The sequence below is a fragment of the Lontra canadensis genome, unplaced genomic scaffold (assembly GCF_010015895.1).
Source record: "Lontra canadensis isolate GAN:19392208 unplaced genomic scaffold, GSC_riverotter_1.0 scaffold122, whole genome shotgun sequence".
In the NCBI taxonomy this organism is placed as follows: domain Eukaryota; kingdom Metazoa; phylum Chordata; class Mammalia; order Carnivora; family Mustelidae; genus Lontra; species Lontra canadensis.
This window is the reverse complement of record NW_022631116.1, coordinates 2,227,693-2,249,832: the sequence shown is the minus strand read 5'-3', so window position 1 is coordinate 2,249,832 and position 22,140 is coordinate 2,227,693. Positions and strand designations below refer to the sequence as shown.

General features: G+C 55.1%; 1 protein-coding gene across 6 annotated transcripts; it reads left to right on the top strand.

The window, feature by feature from the left end:
• Positions 1 to 2,959: 2,959 nt before the first annotated feature.
• Positions 2,960 to 21,269, top strand: TRPV2 (transient receptor potential cation channel subfamily V member 2). 6 transcript variants are annotated; one of them, XM_032841211.1, is made up of 15 exons: positions 2,962 to 3,513; positions 5,026 to 5,331; positions 6,779 to 6,912; positions 8,444 to 8,737; positions 10,103 to 10,401; positions 12,774 to 12,947; positions 13,337 to 13,492; positions 14,092 to 14,187; positions 15,069 to 15,139; positions 15,499 to 15,664; positions 16,716 to 16,782; positions 16,890 to 17,230; positions 18,133 to 18,260; positions 19,200 to 19,279; positions 20,934 to 21,131. In XM_032841211.1, exons 2-15 carry the CDS (start codon positions 5,132 to 5,134, stop codon positions 21,026 to 21,028), a joined length of 2,301 nt encoding a protein of 766 aa, XP_032697102.1. In that variant the 5' UTR covers positions 2,962 to 3,513; positions 5,026 to 5,131; the 3' UTR covers positions 21,029 to 21,131. The 6 variants fall into 6 exon arrangements, with proteins under 6 accessions (XP_032697106.1, XP_032697101.1, XP_032697102.1 ...); XM_032841210.1 differs by lacking the exon at positions 19,200 to 19,279 and having other exon boundaries at positions 2,961 to 3,513; positions 20,934 to 21,210; XM_032841212.1 differs by lacking the exons at positions 14,092 to 14,187; positions 19,200 to 19,279 and having other exon boundaries at positions 20,934 to 21,204.
• Positions 21,270 to 22,140: the final 871 nt, after the last annotated feature.

Sequence of the window (22,140 nt, the reverse complement as noted above, 5' to 3'; positions counted from 1 at the left end):
CCGATTTAAAGTGTACAATTCAATGGTCTTTGGTATATTTACAGGGTGTGCCACTGTCATCACAGTCAAGTTGAGGACATTTTCATTTCCTCCAAAAGAAGCCCTGTACATTTTATTTCTATTTTTTAAAGATTTTATTTATTTATTTGACAGAGAGAGACACAGAGAGAGAGGGAACACAAGCAGGGGGAGTGGGAGAGGGAGAAGCAGGCTTTCCACTGAGCAGGGATCCCGACTTGGGGCTCCATCCCAGGATCCTGGGATCATGGCCTGAGCCGAAGGCAGATGCTTAATGACTGAACCACCCAGGAGCCCCAGCTCTGTACATTTCAGCTCCCCATATTCCCCAAGCCCTGTTGCCCTCATCAACAACTAATCTATTTCCTGTCTCCATAGATTTCCCTATTCTAGACGTTTCACATAAATCAAATCAAGCAATATGAGATTTTTTGTGACTGGCATCTTTTACTTAGCCTAATTTTTTTAAGGTGTATCCACAAATTTTTTAAGTTGTAGCATGTGAAACTCCTTCATTCCTTTTCATGACTGAATAATATTCCACTGTACACAGAGACCACATGTTATTTACCTATTCACCAGTTGATGGATGTTTGGGTTGTTTCCACTTGGCCATTATGAATAACACTGCTGTAAACATTTGTGTATGAGTGTTTGTGTGGACATATATTTACATTCTTTTGGAAATGAGTGGAATAGCTGGGTTGTTTGGTAACTACAAGTTTATTTATTTCTTTATTCATAATCTCTACACCCAATGTGGGCCTCGAACTCAGGACCCAGAGATCAAGAGTCACATGCTCTTCTAACTGAGCCATCCAGGTGCCCTATGTGTTTAATTTTTTGTGGCACAAGGAGGCTGTTTTCCAAAGTGGCTGCACCATTTTATGGTCCATCAACAGTGTGTGAGCATTCCAATTTCTCCACGTGCTTACCAACACTTGTTATTATCTGTTTTTTGGTGATAGCCATCCCAGTGGGTGTGAAGTGGTATCTATCTCATTGTGGGTTTTTTTTTAAAGATTTTATTTATTTATTTGACAGAGAGAGAGATCACAAGTAGGCGGAGAGGCAGGCAGAGAGAGAGAGGAGGAAGCAGGCTCCCCGCTGAGCAGAGAGCCCGATGTGGGGCTCGATCCCAGGACTCTGGGACCATGACCTGAGCCGAAGGCAGAGGCTTTAACCCATTGAACCACCCAGCACCCCTCATTGTGGTTTTTATTTGCCTTTCCCTGATGGCTGATGATCTGAGAACTTTTTATAAACTGCATTTGCAACTGGAGTTTTCAGCCCAGTTGTCAGGGTCACCTGATGTGGTGATGCCTCCGAAGAATGTGAGTGTATCCACTCACTCCTCAGTTTTTCCCCAACACAGTAATGTCCTCTGCATTGTGATTAGCCACCCAATCATTCAAAGCCTTCTTGGGGGGAGAGGAAGGCTTCTTGAGCACAAGCAGGCTGCTGAGTCCTGAGGATATGGAGAAAAGAGGAAAAAAAAGCAAAACGTTGTCCCTTGTAGAGCTTGGTGCATAAGCGTGTGGCCCTGGAATTCAATCCTTGCTTTGTCTCATCCCAGCCCTCTGGCTTTGGACAAGGTGCCTAACCCTGCCCAGGCTCAGTTTGCCAGTCTGTGAAATAAGGTTGCTCTGGGAGTTGCACGTAAAGCACTAGGCACAGTGTCTGGCCCGTGCTGAGTGCTTAGTAGGCATCTGTTATTGTTAAAGGTGAAGCCAGACAGATATTAACAATAATGGATAGTGAGTTATGATCAGAGAAGTACTAAGTGTCATGAGAGCATATAATGGGGCCCCCCAACCTGGTCCACGGTCTAGGAAAGGCTACCCAGAGGAACCAATGTTTAAATGGAGAGACAACAGATGCATAGGAGTTGACTAGAACAAGGGCAGTGTTTGTGGGTGGGGGGTTGTGGGCAGGGAGGGTTGTTCCTGGCAGGTGCACCAACTTGTGCAAGGCTCGGAGGCAACAGAAGTGGGCATGACATACTGGAGAAACTGAAATGCGTCCCAGTGTCTAGAGCCACATGTCCAATGGAATTCTCTGGAATGATGGAGAAGTTCTATATCTGTGCGGTCCAATATGGTAGCCAGTAACCAAATGCGACTACTGAGCATTCGGAATGTGGCTACCGTGACTGGAGAACTGAATGTTTAATTTTGTTTCATTATAATTGATTTACATTTAAATAGGCCCTGTGGTTAGTGACTACCCAGTTGGACAGCGGAGGTCTAGCGTGTAACCTGCAAGACAGGGTTGCGATGAGAGATGAAGGTGGAGAAAAACATCTAGACTTCACAGGGTTATGGTGTAGTGTTTGCATTGTATTTTAAGCCCAGGGGAAGCAATGGGTTGGGGGTGGGAGGTGGGATTAAGCAGAGGAGTGGGGGTGATCAGGTTTTCCAAAGATCCAAAGATCCTTCCAGTTGCTGTAGGGAGAATGGAGTACGAGGGTAGGGTTGGTCTGAAGCAGAGAGACTAGTTGGGGGATGGCTGCAGTCTCCCCGGGGAGAGATGATAGTTGTTTCGGTCAGACGGAGAAAGAGACAATTTGGTAGGTTTGGGGAGGGGACTGTATTTTAGGGAGCTGGGAAGAGGAAGGTATCCTAGTCTCCTAGCAGGGTGACTGAGTCCCTAAATCCTAGTGTGGAATTCCTCCCTACCAGGGAGTGGCCCGGAGTTATGATTTCGGCATTACCTGGGGGCTTCCCTGTCGGCCCCTGCTGGTTGGTGCTGGAAGCGCCTTTCACGAAAGGAAGTGTGCCACTGACAGGCCCCCACGCCCCTACCCTGGCTGGGGGGCTGGGGGAAAGCCCCGGCAGGTGGGAAAATCCCCGCAAACTGCTAGCTGGTTGAGTGGCGTGTATTCCCAGGGTCGTGTGCTGGGCTGCGTCTCTCCTGTCCCCGGGGCCCGTCCGCATTAGTTCTATCTGCCCCGTGATGGGTTCCACCAGTTCCCAGTCTGAGCCACATGGCCCCTGGAAGCCCTGTGGTGGGGCGCGGAAGGAGGTAGACGTCAGCACCGTGGGACAAGAACCCCCCACTCCATGCCGACTCCCACCGGAGGCAAGGCCCCAGCACCCAAGGGTTGCCTCTGGTTGCCCCACCCCCACCGGGGCCCTCCTTGGCTAGACAGTGGGGGTGGGGAGGCGGGGCGTGTCTCCCGAGAGCAGGGTGTGGCCAGTGGTCCAGATGGTCACTCACTGATGGCCCTCCTGTCCCGACCCGGGAGAGATCCGCCTACCCCACACCATGCCGGCGGGCCGGGTGGGCTGAGGGTGCGGAGACCCGGAGACCCTGAGACCGCAGCCCGCTGGCGGAGCTCAGAGCAGGCTTGGGGAGGTGCTGCGGCTCCGGGCTGTCAGCGCCCGCCACCCTCCCGGCTTCACTTCCTCCAGCAGCCCCTGCAGCCCCGGAGGCCCGGGATCCCAGCGGTCCGCGGCCCCGGACGCCGCGCCCTAACCTGGGCCGCCCTGCCGGGTAAGTCGGTGGGCGATCCCCCACATCTGGGGAGGGGGCGGCCTTGACCCGACAGTGACTGATCAGGGCGGCGAAGCCCGAGGGCGGGGGATCCCTGCTTCTTCAGCCCCGAGCCAGGGTCTTCGAGGGGCTCCGGCTTCCACCTGGACTGCCGGACCCCTTCCTCCCGCCTGGTGAAGGTCAGGCCCCCAGGATGGGGGCGGGGGCTGAACAGGTAGCTGTTGCTGCTGACTCTTGGCAATGGTGAGCTGGGGGGCTTCCGGGGAGGCAGACTGGGGGGGGGGGGGGGGAGATGGTTAGGGACACACGCCAGCTAAACGGTGTGTGGCTTGGGGAGGATGCCCCAGATTGGACAGAAAGATGGTGGCTCACGTTGAAGTAAAAAACCAAAACCAAACTAATTAACAACAAAAAACCCTGCATGTGGAGGCAGTCAGCCAGATCCCGGCCTCCCCAGCTTCTGTGGAAAATGCCTCCCCCACCCCCACCTCCAGGTCCCTGAGGGCTGTGGGAGCCTGAGCTGGATGGGACACAGCCCAAGCCCTGCCACCATCCACCCTCTCTACTTCTGGCCTTTCTTTTCCTTTCCCATGCTCTTCTCTGCTCCCTGCCCCCTTCTCCCACCCAGCTGTCCCCCCACCCACCGCTCTCTCTTATTCCTTCTTCCTGCTCCTACCCACTGGCAGGCACATAGTCTTTCCCCTAACTGCACCCCCCACCGGGGCCCCACGCCTTGCCATGCTATGGGGACTATGGTTTCCATTCTCCTGTGAAGAGATGTCAAAGCCCTGAGCCCCATCTAGGACCTGAGGTGGGCTTGTCTGTGAGGGGGAGCTTGGGCCTCCAGCGAGGGGTCTCCCTCCCCACTCTGAAGCCCCCACAGACCCAAAAGCACAGAGAGAGGTGGCATTTGATGCCTTCAGAGATGAGTCAGACTGAAAACAGGGATGGGGCCCAAGAGATACTGAGAACTGAAGAAGACCGTCATGGTAGCGTGCTATCTGTGGTTTTAGACCAGGGTCTGCCAACAGCTGACCACCTTGAGAAAGTCACTTCCCCTTTCTGGGCCTTAGTCGTCCTGGTAGCAAAATAAGAGGTTTAGTAGACTGGTTTTCCAACCGTTTCTGTGGCAAGAGGTTGAACGACCTGCCTCTAGCCTACAACGGCACTCTTATCTGCTGTGAGTATTGGCCACTGGACAAGATGTGATGTAGAGAAAGGTTCATGCTGTGAACTCGAGAGTTTGTTTTCCTGGATCAGCAGCTGTGGTCTCTCAGATCCCAGGACGTCCCGGAGGGACAGTCAGGGACAATCTCAACCCTTCCCATGGGACTGCATCAAGAGGCAGACCTGTTGGGTCCCTGTTCTTCCCATGTTCCAAGCTCACACCAGGGGCCTCCTTCTCTCTCCTCACCCTCTGCCTGCCTCCCTCACGGCTCATTCCCTGTCCCATTGGGCTGACTCAGTGGGTGGGTCTACTTGGACTCAGCTTCTAAACTTCTCTTTTTGCAGGCCTCAGCTGGACCTCCTATCCCTACCCAGGCTGGGAAGAAGAAGGAGCTTCTGACAGCTCTGTCACCAAGCTTTGAGCCAGACAGAGCAGCCTCTTTGCCCTAGGATGGCCTCGCCCTCCAGCCCTCCGGCATTCAGGCTCCAGACATGGGATGGAGACCAAGAAGATGGCAGTGAGGCGGACAGAGGAAAGCCCGGCCACGGGGATGGGCCACCCCCCATGGAGTCGCCGTTCCAGGGGGAGGACCGGAAGTCCTCCCCTCAGATCAAAGTGAACCTCAAGTACCGCAAACCAGCAGGTGTCAGGTGAGGCAGCAAACGGGGATGGGACTTGGGACGGGGGGCACTCACCTCCAGTGGAGGACACTGAGTCAGATTTGGTGGCCTGGCCCAGCCCCAGTGCCCCTTCGGGTATGTGTGTGGTTTGCCCGGTCTCCCCCACTCAGTGTGAAGTCCGATGCACGAGGCTGGCAAGGCAGGACTCCGTCAGGAAAGCCCCTTCCTCCATCCTTGTGCCTGAGATGGGGCACCAGCCCTTGGCTGCCCAACCCGGAGACTGCCCCCCCCCATCACTGGTGTTGGAAGGCCATGGTCAGATTCAGACCAAGCCAGGAGAGGATGTGCGTGAGGCTTCTGGGAGCCGGGGAGCCTCCCTGACAGGCAGAATAGGCCCCTCACTGCCGTCGGTTCTCTCGCTGGGCTGCCCTATCCCAAGACGGTGATGCCACCCTGTGACAGGAAGTGTTTTGTCCAAATGGCCAATTCCCCCAGCCGGACTGCCCATAGGGCTCCCTAGTCACCCGCATGGCCTTCTCGGTCATGGTGTGGCCACGTGGCCTGCTGGGGAGATGAGGGTGTGTCTGGCCAGGCCAGGCAGACACCCAACTTCCTGCCGTGGAGGAGACAGGGCCTGGCTCTCTCAGTCACACAGCTATAGCTTTAACACATGACTGAGCCCAACAATCCCCCATTCATCAGAGTCACCAAAGCCTTCCTTGGTGAAGCCAGGACCTGAGACTCTCCAGGGAATCAAAGAGCCCCCCACCTTTGATTGTCCCTTCATATCTGCTGACCATGGTTCCAGGAGCCCCCAGCATGGGGGGCATCCCCAGGATGGGTCCCCCCGCTCCCTTCCCCTTCCCTGTCACCAGAAACTTCTAAATGCTAAAGAGTTATATAGCATTTCCCCAAAATGTGGCTTCTCAGTCAAACTCTGGCGAGCATCTGATAGGTTTTAGCGCTGGGCCCCCATGTCTCTGAGAAACCTCTGTCTGCCTAACCTAGACTCTGCCTGGAGGTTAGTAGTCAGGGTCTGGAGTTAGTTAGACTCCAGCCATGTGAGCCCGTTCTGCACATGTGGTCCCATCCCGACCCGGGGTCCAGATCAAGGGCATGACGCGTTTCTGTGCTGAAATCCTACCTCTGGGATCAGGAGCCTGTTCTGAAATCATCAAGTCAACCAGCAAATGACAAGCACCTGATACTGAGACCAGACTCCATTTGCTCTGCCTGGAGTCATAGGGGTGCCGGGGGCTAGTGCCCCGGACAGACGGACAGGCCCGTCTCCCTTTCTCAGGTCTCTCAGCGAGTCCTTGGTCTGCCCTGGGAGGAAGAGCTCCTCAGAAAGGCTCCCCTGGGGCTCATGAACCTGCAAGGTGCACACAGGACTCCATGAAAGGGCTCCCTGGGATGGGGGCTTCCCGAAGGGGCCATGGTTCTTCCATAGCATCAGACACAAGTCACATCCCCACAGCCAGCCGGACCCAAACCGCTTTGACCGTGATCGGCTCTTCAGCGCGGTTGCCCGGGGTGTCCCCAAGGATCTGTCTGGGTTACCAGAGTACCTGTCCCGGACCAGCAAGTACCTCACCGACCAAGAGTACACAGGTAGGTCTGCCCTGCGGGCCAGAGCCCCTGCGCCCTGACCGCTGTGCTGAGACTTGGCAGATGGGTTGGCCTTGACCTTGGTCAAGAGCCAAGGGGCAGTTCTCAGCAACCGTCCAGCCCAAATGCCTCGTTTTGGTCATGGCTGTGCCTCCCACGTCCACCCACCCCACGGGCTCCTGGCCTACCTCTGCCATCCTCAGCCCATTTCATTGGCCAAATGGATACTCACAGGCTTCCATGGTGCATTGTTTTCTTTTTGTATAACAGCATTATTGAGGTGTAATACACATACCATACACTTGACCCATCTCAGAACATTTTTTACCCCAGATCGTAGTATCCTGATCGTTCGGTCTGGTTAGAAAAACAAGATTTGTGTATTCTAGAAGATTCAGGTAGTAATGGCATGTATAAAGCTGAGGGTAAAACAGAAGGACATCCCGGATCCCTGTTAATGATTTGCGTCTATCTTTTCAAAGCGTTTAAATATATTAGGTACATACTTATGTTATGGGTCTTGCCATGTGCTACATCTCGTACTTTTTTTTTTTTTTAAAGATTTTATTTATTTATTTACTTGACAGAGATCACAAGTCGGCAGAGAGGCAGACGGGGGGTGGGCGCGGGAAGCAGGCTCCCTGCTGAGCGGAGAGCCCAACTCGGGGCTCAATCCCAGGACCTGAGATCATGACCTGAGCCAAAAGTAGAGGCTCAACCCACTGAGCCACCTAGGTGCCCCCATCTCGTACTTTCCACTTCAGTACACAGACCTCTAAGTCAGTCACTTTGTCAGCCACAGAGGTTTCTGTTGTGTACGTTTACCAGTTTAGCTAACGAATTCCTTAATGATGGCCATTTAAGGTTGGCCACATACCCTGTGCCAGGCCCTCTGGGTGCTAAAAATTCTGTATATAATTCCATTGGGCTCTTAGAACAACCCTGGAATAGTCCCATTTTACAGTCAGAAAAACTGAGGTTAAGAAGGGCCGTGTGACCTCCCCAAGGAGACAGAGCCGTTAAGGAGTAGAGCCACCTAATGTTGCTCTGAATGGTCTTTTGTAGACCGTGTTGCACGTACAACAGATTTATGTCTTAGAAACTTATCTTTTAGGCAGAAATGACAGTCATATCTGTCAGTATTTTATTTATTTATTTATAAAGATTTTCTTTATTTATTTGACAGACAGAGAAAGAGAGTGAGAGAGGGAGCACAAGCAGGGGGAGTGGGAGAGGGAGAAGCAGGTTTCCTGCTGAGCAGGGAGCCTGATGCGGGCTCGATCCCTTGGCCGAGATCGTGACCTGAACAAAAGGCAGATGCTTAACGATTGAGCCACCCAGGCGCACCCTGTTGGTATTTTAATACCTGTTGGCTCAAGACTTACCGACCTTGCCGCATGGCTCTGCTCCCACCAGTCATGTGTGACAATCTTTTTTTATCCCCCTGCGTGGGCTTGCTGTGCAGGCTCGTGGGCAGCCCAGCCACTCCCCACCTGAGCACTCTGGTGCCCATTCCCCTCCCCTTCTCTCACAGAGGGCTCCACGGGCAAGACGTGCCTGATGAAGGCCGTGTTGAACCTTCGGGACGGAGCCAACGCCTGCATCCTGCCGTTGCTCCAGATCGACCGGGACTCTGGCAATCCCCAGCCCCTGGTCAATGCCCAATGCACAGATGAGTACTACCGAGGCCACAGTGCCCTGCACATCGCCATCGAGAAGAGGAGCCTGCAGTGTGTGAAGCTCTTGGTGGAGAATGGGGCCAATGTGCATGCCCGGGCCTGCGGCCACTTCTTCCAGAAAAAGAGCCAGGGGACTTGCTTCTACTTTGGTGAGGAGCCTTTCTTGGATAAATTGAGGGGCAGAGGGGATTAAGGCCTTGTCTAAGGTCACATGGGTAATGGGTGGCAGAGCTGTCTGACCCCAGGGGTTCATACTTCTAATCACTGGGCTGCCTGCAAAAGCAGTTTGTCTTAGGAGATGTTTTAGCCTTGTCTGGGCAAGGAAGCTCCCCACACATCCATACCCAGACAGGGGAGAGGGGAAGGGGCTGGCAGAACTCGTGTGTGGGAAACCTGACCAGACAGGGTTATTTTATTTTAAAGATTTTATTTATTTTTATTTGAGAGAGACAGTGAGAGAGAGCATGAGAGGGCAGAAGGTCAGAGGGAGAAGCAGACTCCCCATGGAGCTGGGAGCCCGATGTGGGACTCGATCCTGGGACTCCGGGATCATGACATGAGCAGAAGGCAGCCGCCAACAACTGAGCCACCCAGGCGCCCTGTATTTTAATTTTTTTTTTAAAGATTTTATCTATTTATTTGACACAGAGAGAAAGATCACACGTAGGCAGAGAGGCAGGCAGAGAGAGGAGGGAAGCGGGTTCCCCACTGAGCAGAGAGCCTGTTGTGGGGCTCAATCCCAGGACCCTAAGACCAGACCTGGGCTGAAGGCAGAGGCTTAACCCACTGAGCCACCCAGGTGCCCCTGTATCTTAATTTTTTTAAAAATTTTATTTATTTATTTGACACAGAGAGAGAGAGAGAGAGATCACAAGTAGGCAGAGCGGCAGGCAGAGAGGGGGAAGCGGACTCCCTGCTGAGTAGAGAGCCCGATGCGGGCCTCTATCCCAGGACCTGAGATCATGACCTGGGCCGAAGGCAGTGGCTTAACCCACTGAGCCATCCAGGCGCCCCCTTGTATTTTTAATTTTTTAAAGATTTATTCATTTTAGAGAGAGTGAGCAAGTGAGCATGGCGGGGGAGGGGCAAAAGGATAGGGAGAGAGAGTCTTTAGCACACTCCACAGTGAATGTGGAGCCCAGCCCGAGGCTCGATCTCACGACCCTGGGATCACCACCTGAGACAAAAGCTTAGCCGACTGCACCACCTAGGCTCTCCATGTTCTGCTCCTTTAGATGGTAAAGAGTTATGGTCGCCACTCCCTTGGGTCAAGAGCTGGACAGGGCCGCCTTCACCAGTGGAAAAGGCACAGCTGCCCTCCACGGTGCCTGGGACCGTCTTCCCTCATAGTACAGACCTGGGAGGGCCCGGGATCCCAAGGCAGCATTCCCTCCTCTCCTGTGGGTGGCTGTCTCTCCTGAAGGAGGTCTGGCCTTCTGTCCTAGGAGCATGAGGAGTAGGCAGGTGGAAGCTGGGAGGCCTGAGGCTCAAGCTGCCCCCCCCTTGGCCCCCAGGCGAGCTGCCACTCTCCCTGGCCGCGTGCACCAACCAGTGGGAGGTGGTGACCTACCTGCTAAAAAACGAGCATCAGCCCGCCAGCCTGCAGGCCGCGGACTCCCTCGGCAACACGGTGCTGCATGCCTTGGTGATGATCGCAGACAACTCAACCGAGAACAGCGCCCTGGTGATCGACATGTATGACAGGCTTCTCCGCGAGGGGGCCCACCTCTGCCCCACAGTGCAGCTCGAGGACATCCCCAACCTGCAGGGACTCACACCCCTGAAGCTGGCCGCCAAGGAGGGCAAAATCGAGGTGAGTACCTAGCTAGCCCCCATTCCTTCCCCACCTTTCCAGGAAGCAACAGGACTTATTCTGAATTTTCTGCAGCAAGAGCCAGGGGTGGTCTTCTACATAGATCACTGGTCTCCCCACTTTTTTTTTTTTTAAGATTTGATTGATTTATTTGAGAGAGGGAGACAATGCGCACAAGAGGGAGAAGGAGAAGCCGACTCCCTGCTAAACAGGGAACCCCACACGGGGCTCGATCCCGGGACCCTGAGATCATGACCTGACCCGAAGGCAGACATTTAACCGACTGAACCATCCAGGCACCCCAGGGTCCCCACTTTTTGATTTAACTTTCCTGGTACTAAGAACATGTTCAACACACACCTCTAATATATGTGTGTTTATTGATGAATTATATGTGAACTACTGAACTGATAAATTACATTATAAAACACTGGGATTTTTAAGTCATTTGGGTTTCTCGATGTGGAGACAGTCTTTTGATATTCTTTGCCTCTTGTGTGATTAGATTTGCTATTAGGTTTTCTGCATAGTGATTGGTAAGTGTCCTTTATAATGAATGCATTAGCATTTTGTTTTCTATAACAGCTGCAAATGTTTCTTCTGGTTTGTTAGTAAAAACATTTCTTTTTTTTTTTTTAAGATTTATTTATTTAAGAAAAAGAGAGCAGCTGGGAGGGGCAGAAGGAGAGGGAGAGAGAGAATCTCAAGCAGATTCCTTGCTGCTACTGAACACAGAGCCAGAAGCAGGGCTTGATCCCAGGACCCTGAGATCATGACCCAAGCTGAAACCAAAAGCCGGCCACTTAACCAACTGAGCCACCCAGGCACCACATAAAAGCATTTCTTTTCTTTTCTTTTCTTTTTTTAAAGATTTTATTTATTTATTTGTTAGAGAGATAGAGAGAGTACAGGGAAGCAGAGAGGCAGGCAGAGGGAGAAGCAGGCTCCCATGGAGCAAGAAGCCCGATGTGGGACTCGATCCCAGGATGCTGGGATCATGACCTGAGCCGAAGGCAGCTGCTCAACCGACTGAGCCACCCAGGTGCCCCATAAAAGCATTTCTTTGGGGATTTTTGCCCTGCAGAATTTTTACATTTTCCTATATATACACAATTCTAATTATCTTTTCCTTTAGAATTCCTTGGTTTTGGTACTGTTTAATACCTTCTATAAAGCTGTGTGTGTGTATGTATATATACATGTATATATATAAAAGCTTGTGTGTGTTCGTATACATATATATTCTGTATCCATATTTCCCTCCAGACTTTGCAGTTTTATTTTTAATGCCTAAAACTGATTTGTCTGGAAGTTATTTTGGTATAAAAAGGAAGCATGACTCAGCTCTACTTTTTTTTCAAATGACAACCAGAAGGTTGTCTGAGCCTAATTATCAGCGGGGCTTCACGGTGGGCAACCTGTTCCTTTTACACAGGGCCCCATGCTTCAAACACAGGCCTTTTTAAGGGTTAAGATTAAAAAAACATAAATGGGAGTTTTACTGTTTTATTCCCCAAGGTTTCTGGGGAAACCTGGGTTCCAAAGGGAACCTCCCTTTGTTGTCCAGAGGTATGGCTGGGTGGCCTTTCCTTTCCCCATTCCTCATTTGTAAAACCAAGTTGCTTTTCTATCTCTCTCTTTTTTTTAAAGATTTTTATTTATTTATTTGAGAAAGAGAAAATGAGCAAGGGGGAGGGGCAGAGGGAAAGGGAGAAGCAGACTCCTCGTTGAACAGGGAGCCTGATGCGGGACCTAATCCCAGGACCCTGAGATCATCACTTGAGCCAAACTCAGACGTCCAGGCAACTGAGCCATCAAGGTGCCTGGCTTCTTCTTCTTTTTTAAGTAATCTCTACACCCAGCATGGGGCTCGAACTCATGACCCGAGATCAAAGGCCACATGCTTCACCAACTGAGTCAGCCAGGCACGTCAAAACCAAATTGCTTCTTAACCTGTTCAACTTAGGGATGCTTTCTAGTATGTTGGAAGCTCTGAGCTCTGACTACAGAAGTGTACACATCTGTGTAGTTCAGATCTCAGGGGGCCTCCAGGAGCCCTGGGCTGGTGGTCCCTCTGCCAGTAGGGAGTCCAGGAAAGAGGCCTCGGGACAGGAGTGGGGAAGGAAGAGCCAGGTTCCCTGAGACCTGGACATATGTGAGTGGTCGTGGCTGAGCATGGGGGATGTGTGAGCAATCATACGCACAAGGACCCGTGTGTCCGGGTGTGTGCATGTGTCTGCGTGCAGCTCTGCAGGTGGTGGGCAGCTCTGAGGGGTGCTGAGTGTTTCCCAGCCACCCTTTCTCCCTACCCAAGGTCAGTGCTGGGAGGTAGCCATGCAGGCCAAGCTCATGTGCCCCCATCCCCACTGCAGATTTTCAGGCACATCTTGCAGCGGGAGTTCCCAGAGCCATGCCAGTCACTTTCCCGCAAGTTTACAGAGTGGTGCTACGGGCCAGTCCGGGTGTCATTGTATGACCTGGCCTCTGTGGACAGCTGGGAGGAGAACTCAGTGCTGGAGATCATTGCCTTTCATTGCAGAAGCCCGGTGAGCCCAGGGGGGCAGGGGTGTGCGTAAGGGGACCTGGCCCAGCTCCCTGCAAGGTCCACACGTCAGGGCTGCCCGCGGGACCAAAGCTGCCCTGGGACTGTGCCAGTGCGGATGTGCCCCCCCCCCCACCCATGCTCCTTCCATACCCCAGTCCCACCTGACCTGTGTGGAGCAGGCTGGGGGCCTGGGGGCAACCATGGGCGGCCTGTTGACTGGCCCCTGCTTGGGGCTGGAGGATGAGGCGCTCCGTCAACCCATAGCCATGTGGGTGGGGTGGAGGTCGGTGGGGAAGGCTCATTTGCCCCCCCACCCCACCTCCATTTCCCTCAGCCCTTGCATTGAGCCTGACCCGAGCCTGAACCTTGCTTTCGCATTCCCATCCCCAGGACCGGCACCGAATGGTGATTTTAGAGCCACTGAACAAGCTGTTGCAGGCGAAGTGGGATCTGCTAATCCCCAAATTCTTCTTCAACTTCCTGTGTTACTTGATCTACACGGTCCTCTTCACCTTGGTTGCCTACCACCAGCCGGCCCTGGAGAAGGCAAGGCCCGGGAGGGGCACATTCTGGGGGAGGCCTCCTGGGAGCGACCCTGGAGGATGATGGTGGAGGGTGAGGTGGCCAGCCCCGCCTGCAGATCCTCACACCGAGGCTGTGACGGCTTGAGTGATAAGCCCGAGCTCGGCCTCAGCGGGTAACGGTATGGAAGCACGTGGGGAAAACAAGGATACTGGCCCAGGGCTCGCCATACGGGAGACGGTATTCTAAGGAAGTGACTTGCGTTAACTGACTTAATCATTGCTCACAACAACCCTCTGAGGTGACAGCTGTTACCATCTCCAGTTTACAGTTGAGGGAAGGGACGCAAAGAGAGGTGAAGTAACTTACCCAGGGTCACACAGGCTGTAAGTGCGGGGGTTGGGATTTGAACCTGGGCAGTCTGGCGCCAGACCCCACCCTCAAAACCACATCAGTGTGTCTCTATGACAGGCTAGAATCGGGGTGGGGGTGGGGGTCCTGCTCCTTGTGCTGCTCTGCGTGGTCTCTCCACAGCTCGTGCTCAGATCCGGCCCTCAGCTGAGAGTCTCCCTGCTGGCAGGGGACTTCAGGCCCCAGGTCCCACCAGACTGTCTCCTCCGCAGGACTTCTTCCCCCAGGAAGTGACTGCTGGAGACTCCCCGCTGCTGTTTGGCCACATCCTGATTCTGCTTGGGGGCGTCTATATCCTGGTGGGCCAGGTGAGGGCTCTTCCCATCCCCTCCCCCCCGCCGCCCCCACCCCATGACTCCACAACTCTATGGGCTCCCAGACCACCCAGAAGCAAATGTAGAATTCCCACCAGGAGGGGCCTTCCAGGGAGTTAACCACAATCCCTTCATTCCCTGAAAACCACAGAAACCGAATCCTCTACCCAGTCCCGCCCCTACCAGCCTCAGGGCAGCTGAGGGCCTTGGGTTCTGGGGCTGGCACCTCCCTGCTGCGCTTTCTGGGGTGCCTGTGGGGTAGCACATGGCCTCTGTGATTCCTCGGGCCCTGCCAACTCTGCTCCCCAAAGAACGTGGCTGAAAGCCCCCGCCCCCAGGTCCCTTGGCTGGGCCGTTCCTTCCTCACGTGGGAACCACAGACAGGATGGGGCAGGCAGGCTCAGGTTGACTCCCCCAGCAGGGCCTTTTGAGGAGAAACTGAGCCTCAGAGTGGGCAGTATTTGGGGACCAGATCCAGGTGGGCTGGCATCCAGGGGGGTCCCTGCGAGACCGGGGGAGGGGAGGAGAGGGAGCTCTTCCCCTCACCAGGAGTAGTGAGCGAGTTCTTCATCAGGATCCACGGGGAGCTCAGAGGCCCCTGGCATTGTTTGGGATTCTGTGGGGAGGGGGGGACACATTCTGGAAACAGGCTTCAAAGCTCTCTCAGGGGTCAGCAGGATTTATGAGTTCCACACTCCCCCCCCCACCCAGAGTCCAAGAGGCTGCTTGAGCCCCTGAGGTCGCAGAGCCACGCCCGCAGGCAGGGGGCACAGTGGGGAGCCCGGGCTAAGGCCCCCCAGTGGGGCAGCAGGGCTGCTCCGTGCTCGGTGGGCTGGGGAGCAAACTTCACACGCCCTGTGCCCCTTCTCCCACAGCTGTGGTATTTCTGGAGGCGCCGTCTCTTCATCTGGATCTCCTTCGTGGACAGCTACTTTGAGCTGCTGTTGTATGTGGGCCCTCCCTCCCCTCCCCTGTCTCAGGCCCCGGAGAGGCTGGTGTGGCAGAAGGGCTCCAGGCTGGCTTGAGAGGAGGGGACCCGGCATCAGGGAGTGCCAGGGACCCGGGACCAAAGTGCAGGCTGTCTGGCCTGGGGCTCCAGTGCCCTCCCGCTCCCATCCCTGAGAGTTCCCCGTACTGAGTGCTCCCTCTGCACCTGATGGGGTCCGGTCCCAGACAGACGGAGGCCTTCCCATTCATCAGAAGGTGGCGGGAGAGGCAGCGGCGGTCAGCGCTGGCCAGTAGGGGTCAGGGGGAGCCTTGCCAGGGGTCAGCCTGCAAACTGACCCAGATTCTGTCCCTGCACAGCCTGGTCCAGGCCCTGCTCACAGTGCTGTCCCAGGTGCTGTGCTTCCTGGCCGTGGAGTGGTACCTGCCTCTGCTTGTGTCCTCGCTGGTGCTGGGCTGGCTCAACCTGCTTTACTATACACGTGGCTTGCAACACACGGGCATCTACAGTGTCATGATCCAGAAGGTGAGAGACGGGGGTGGCCCCGGAGTAGCCTGACCAGGCAAAGCTGGGCACCCCCCTCCAGCAGGGCTCCTCTGGGCCTCATCGGACAGGCGCTCTCCTCCACGGCTCACCGGGCCAGGCGCTCTCGGAGTGCAAGCCGGAGCATGAGTGTGCAGGCACCTGCCCTCAGGGGTCAGTGCTCTGCACGGGTAAGCAGACACATGACCCCCGGGGAGGACGTGCATCTTTGCACAGCCCAGGGGCAGACACGGTGCACAGGAGCTCGTCTGCATGCCTGTGTCCTGGAACATCTGGGCCCGTGGACTTTTCTGCATCCATTTACGTAATCAGCAAAAGTTTGGGAAGTGTGCCCTGTGGGCAGGCCCTGTTCTAAGCATTGGAATATGCTCCTTTGGTCGCTAACAAAATGGGTAACTCATCGGCCCTGCTGCAGGGCACATTGTGGTAGGGGAAGTGAAAACACCCAGAGAGACAGATGAGAAGATTACACATTGCTCTATGGTTTTGGGGTTTTTTTTTTTTTTTTTTGAGAGAGACACTGAGTGGGAGGGGGCAGAGGGAGAGAGAGAATCTTAAGCAGACTGGGGGCTCGATCTCATGACTCTGAGATGAAATCCAGAGTTGGACACCTAACTGGCTGAGCCCAGGCACCCCTGATTAGATATCTTTTTTATTTTTTTAAGATTATTTATTTATTTATTTGACAGAGAGAGAGAGAGAGAAAGAGAGAGATATCACAGGTAGGCAGAGAGGCAGGCAGAGAGACAGGGGGAAGCAGGCTCCCTGCTGAGCAGAGAGCCTGATTTGGGGCTCAATCCCAGGACCCTGAGATCATGGACCGGAGCCAAAGGCAGAGGCTTAACCCACTGAGCCACCCAGGTGCTCCCCGATTAGGTTTCCTTAAAGACTTATCTACTCCGTGTGGCTCCTCAAGGCCTTGTGTATGCACACCTTTGTGCATGTGGGTGGTGTGGGCCGCGGCAGGGGTCAGGGGTCGGGTCCGACGGCCCAGCCCCACGCCCTGGCTCCTGGATGCACTCATGTGTTCTAGGTCATCCTGCGGGACCTGCTCCGCTTCCTGCTCGTCTATTTAGTCTTCCTTTTCGGCTTCGCTGTAGGTAAAGGCGCCCCTCTAGACCCTGCCCAGCCCTTGCCCGGTCTGTATGCCCTGGAGGCTGCCCCTGGCCTCCCCAGGCTGAGGATCCCCCCTTCCTCCCTCCTGCAGCCCTGGTGAGCCTGAGCCGGGAAGCCCAGGACCCCAGGGGCCCCAGGGGCCCCAATGCCACGGAGGCAGCAGCACAGCCTGGGGCAGGAGGGACGGAGGAGGAAGGCAGCTCCACCCCATACAGCGGCATCCTGGACGCTTCCTTGGAGCTGTTCAAGTTCACGATCGGCATGGGTGAGCTGGCCTTCCAGGACCAGCTGCGCTTCCGCGGGGTCGTGCTCCTGCTGCTGCTGGCCTACGTGCTGCTCACCTACATCCTGCTGCTCAACATGCTCATCGCCCTCATGAGCGAGACCGTCAACAGTGTTGCCTCCGACAGCTGGAGCATCTGGAAGCTGCAGGTGCTGAGGGCGGCTCCCCTCCCCGACGGCCTGCGGTCTGGGCCCCCCTCACCCACGCTTTCCTTCCGGGGGCTGTTGTGAGGATCAAGAAAGCTCACAGATCTAGAGCCCTTGGGATGGTGCCTGGCACCTAGTGGGGGCTCCATGTGTTAATCAGGATTGTGATCTTGATCATGATCAAGGACTTCTCGAGAGCCTACCGTGAGGCTCGGCTCGGTTCTAGGTGCGAACCACACAGCAGAGAACGAGATCGAATCCTTGCCCTCATGTAGCTCACCTTCTGTGTTTCTCATACGGTTGGTGGGGTCGGCTTGGTGGGCGAGGCAGGACGTGCAGTCCTGGGATGGGCCAGTCTGCGGGAGTTGGGGCGCAGAGGCCCCTGTAGCTGGGGGCTGATGTGACACCCGCCTACCTTGAAAGCAGTAGCTGCTTCTTCTCCAGAGAAGGGTCGCGGTGCGGGCGGGCAGTTGGTGCTCCGAGAGCCTTGCTGGGAAGCTGGACTCTTACCGATTCACCGTTGACCTTGGGCAAACCCCTTACTTCTCTGAGCCAGCGTCCTCACCCGCAAGTTCCATGCCCCACCTAATTCCCTCCCGTGCCAGGGGGCAGACTCCGTGTGGGCAGAGCAGACAAGCTCCGGCACCTCGTGATGTGGAATTCTGGAATCTGTAACTCTCCAAGTCACTGTTGAGCACGTATTATGGGCTGACTTCCCAACACCCGTCCACCTGCAAGTGGGGAAACTGAGATTGGGGGAGGGGGTCCTGAGGGGGCTTCCATCCCTCAGGTAATCAAATGTTGGAGGTAGACTCATATACACTTGTGTAGCAGACCTGGGGTTATACTGTCAAGTGCTGTGAGGTATCCTCCTGGCTATTGTCTCATGTGTCCTTTGTCCGCAGAAAGCCATCTCTGTCCTGGAGATGGAGAATGGCTACTGGTGGTGCAGGAGGAAGAAGCAGCGGGCCGGTGTGAAGCTGACTGTTGGCACCAGGCCGGATGGCAGCCCCGATGACCGCTGGTGCTTCAGGTGAGGGAGGGAGGCAGGTGAGGGGCAGTCGGCCTGGGGCCTTGCTGCCCCGTGATCCCTGGAGGCTGCTGTGGGGCAGGCCAGCCTTACTCTTTATTTATTTATTTTTTTTAATTTGGCAGACAGAGATCACACATAGGCAGAGAGGCAGGCAGAGAGAGAGGGGGAAGCAGGCCCCCCTGCCGAGCAGAGAGCCTGATGCGGGGCTTGATCCCAGGACCCTGAGATCAAAACCTGAGCCAAAGGCAGAGGCTTAACCCACTAAGCCACCCAGGTGCCCCCAGCCTTACTCTTTTTTAAAAATTTTTTATTTAGTAATCTCTGTACCCAGTGTGGGGCTCGAACTCATAACTGGGAGATCAAGAGTCACATGCTCTTCTGACTGGCGCCCCCAGCCTTACTCTCTCTTTTATTTTTCTTCAGCTGTACCCTCTTAAAAGCCAGGGGACAGCTACCAGGAGTCAGGTCTGGTGGGAAAGGCAGGGCCTAGGAGCACCAGGCACTCTGCCCCAGGCAGGCGAGGTCAGGGATGCTGGATCTCAGAGGCCCAGGCCTGCCACTTACCGCCTTTCCCCTCTGGCTGTTCCTGACCTACTCCGTGGCCTGAAATGGGGAACAGTTAGGAGGCCAGGAAGCCAGAGGGACCCTCAGGTTACAGCACACTAGCCTTGCCCGGCTGGTCTGCCTGCCGACTCTCCCAGCTTGACCACAGAGGCGACAACCCTCCCACGGAAAACAAAGTCTTCCACAGGAGACAGAGCCTGGTGGCAACTGGACAGCGGGATGGTGGGTGGCTTAGTGTCTGGGGAGAAGGGGTGGCCAAAGCCCATCCTCCTCCCAGTCCCCGGGTCTACCCTGTGTCTCCGCGCCCCTCTCCTGGGGCGGAGCATGTGGCACAGGTGGCTTCCCGGAGCCTCAAAGCTGCTCTGTGGCCCTCAGGGTGGAGGAGGTGAACTGGGCCTCGTGGGAGCAGACACTGCCGTCCCTTTGTGAGGAGCCCTCAGGGCCAGACGTCCCTGGTGAGTAGCGGCGGTGGCCGGAGTCCTGCCCTGGAGAGAGAGAGACAGAGAGAGTCTGCTCGGCCACACAGCCATGGAGAGTCTAGGCCAGGACCTCCCCTGTGTCCAAGGCTTGCTCCACTAAGAAGCACTTCCCACCTTTCCTCTCCACTCCCACCTCCTTACTGGCCTGTTTCAGGCGGTCACCTGGGAGACACTCTGAGGCTGTTGGTGCTTCCCCCCTCCAGCCCTAAACCTGCCCGCACCTCCTGCCTCTGGGCCTATTCATTGGGCCCTCCAGCGCCAGCCCTGGGCTGAGCCTGGGGACCCAGCCGGGGAGCAGGTTAGAGAGGGCCTCCTACCTTTCCCGCAGCTTCGGGGGCATCTCCCTGAGCCCCCACTGATAGGCCAGGCTTGTTGATCCCCAGCTTTCCCCGGCTACAGGAGCCCCCAGCCCCCACAGCCCTGAGAAGTCACTTCTGGTGCTTTTCCCCCACTGTTGTGGGCTGCGTCCTGTCCATTCTAGTGTGGGGACAGCCCCTCCTGTCTCTACCCTGAGGCCTGTTCTGAGGCTTAACTTTCTCCACAGTATGTCCTTTCTGGAATCTTCAGTAGCTCCCACTTCAAACCCTCCCCACGACAGCACCTGCATCACCTCTGCATCACCCCCTTCGCAGGGGGTACTCCTCCAGACTCTGGCTCCAAAGCCTGCTGGTCTCCCAGGCTCCTGGGTCCCTAGTGACCAGGTGACCATGGCCCTCACAAACCCACAGGTTTTCTGCCTGCCCTCTTTTTGTCTCCCTTCCCCTGAGTCCTGCCACTCTGTCACTTTAATGCTGAGACTCTGAAAGTCACCTTGCCCCTGATCTTGCCCCAAGAATTCCACACCCCAATCCCATACCCACCGCCAGCTGGAGCTTCCAACTGGAAATTCCCAATAGGAAGAACTGTGGGGTTATCCTACTGGGTAGTGTGTGTGCAATCCCACACCTCCTCACCCAGGTAGGAGGCCTTGAAGATCTCTGTTCAATGTCCCCCTCCTAGGCAGCCACTCACCCCTCTGCCCCCACCCCTCATTTCTCCCCCTTCTGCACCACTGCTGGGCTCAGGGCTTCACCTTCTCCTTTAGACAAGTCTTTCTGCTCTGGGCTTCTCTCTCTGAGGCAGACAGAAACTACACGAGGCCCACACTCCATGCCTCCCACTGCCAGGAAGGACTCACTCCTCAGTGCGGAGGTGAAGATCCAGTGCTATAATCCCGCCTATTTCCAACACCTCCCTCCACGCGGCAGCTGGTCCCTCCATGGTGCTCCCTGTTCTTTGCTTTCCCTGGCTCTCTGTGGAAGTGTCATTCCCGCTCCTCTGGGTCTCCAAATCTGCTGCCTTCCCTGAACACCTACTTCTCACTTCCCTCCAGCTCTTCAGCAAGTCTCAGGTGTCCTGGTTTCTACCACAAGGAACGTTGAACTTCTGGGAGGAAGCCCCCAACTGGCACCAAGCTGGGGTTCAGGAAGTGCTTATGGAAGGGGGGAGGTAGAGAGAGGGATTGTTGGGGACTTCGGGATTACCCGCTGTACACAGAGTATGTGCTTTCATGGCTGTGGTCGCCTCCTGTTTGTCCTCTTGGGGACACAGCCCTAGGGCCAAGCCACAGTGCTCTCCATCCTATTTACAGGCACCTTGAAGAATCCAGCCCCAGCCTCCCAAGTAGAGGAGGACACTGCCTCGGAGGAAGATCAGCTGCCCCTCCAGCTCTTAAAGTCCCAGTAATGGCCCAGATTCAGGACAGAGTCAGGGGACCTTCCCAGCCCTACCTGGTGGCTCTGGGCCTCCAGGGAACTTCGGTAGCAAATGTAAATAAATATTTTCTCATCACTAACTCTCCTGGAAACATTATTTAAGTGAAGTTCATGGGCTCTTGGGCTGGTTGACAATCTGCACGTCTCGGTGAACATTTCTTTGTCTGGGGCTGGGCTACTCTCAGCCTCACTCAGGCACAGGGGACCCTTCCCTGCTGGCTCCCAGCCTCAGGGTGGTCCTTTTCCTGGGTGCTGTGCCAGCTGTCATGACAGATATGCGGTGATAGACACAGGAAACACAGTCACCACTCCTTCCTCTCCCATAGCTTCTGGACATCCCTTAAAGCCACCTCCAAGATCTCTCTCAAAGCTTTTGAGCTCCATGGCTTCCTTCAGGCCCTGGATTATTAGCTTCTTTCTCTTCTGGGCTGCCTGCTCAGTTCCTACTCCTCCAAGCTGTTCTGCAGGGCAGGCAGAGGGGCCTTCCTAAAATGGAAGAGGAAGAGAAACATCTTAGGGTGTTTCTGTGCCCTGAAGGCTTAAGAGGCTCCTTCAATGCCCACAGAATGCCCTAGCTGGCCTCCCCAAGTCCTCCACGGTTTTGACCCCGAATTTCCAGACACCTCTTCCCCGATACCCTTGCTGCACCCCCATGCTTCCTTAGGACCTTTACCAAATTCTTCAGGCAGACCGAGGAACCCGTTTATTTAACCCCGTGACTTGGCTTTTGCTGGAAGCCCCCGCCCCACCATTAAAATCCTTAAAATTCTAAGACCAGAAAATTGTCTCGCGATGGCTTTTCCAGTTTTCTCGTCCAGACGAACGGCTCTCCCTCAGAGTAATGAGCGTTTATAAAATGCGATTGCACTGAATGGCTTTTAAGTGGCAGAGGCCGGAGCATGTGCAAAGGCTGAAAGGAAAGCATTCGTGGAGTGGGAGAGGTTTCCATCGCTGGTGGGTTGGGGAACGGATGCAGGAGTCCTAAGGAATCAGGAAAGAAGGGGCGGAGGGGATGGAAGCGGTTTCAGCTAAGACACGTCTGCTCGCTCCTTAGAGGTCATTCTCAAGGGGAGTGATGCGAGC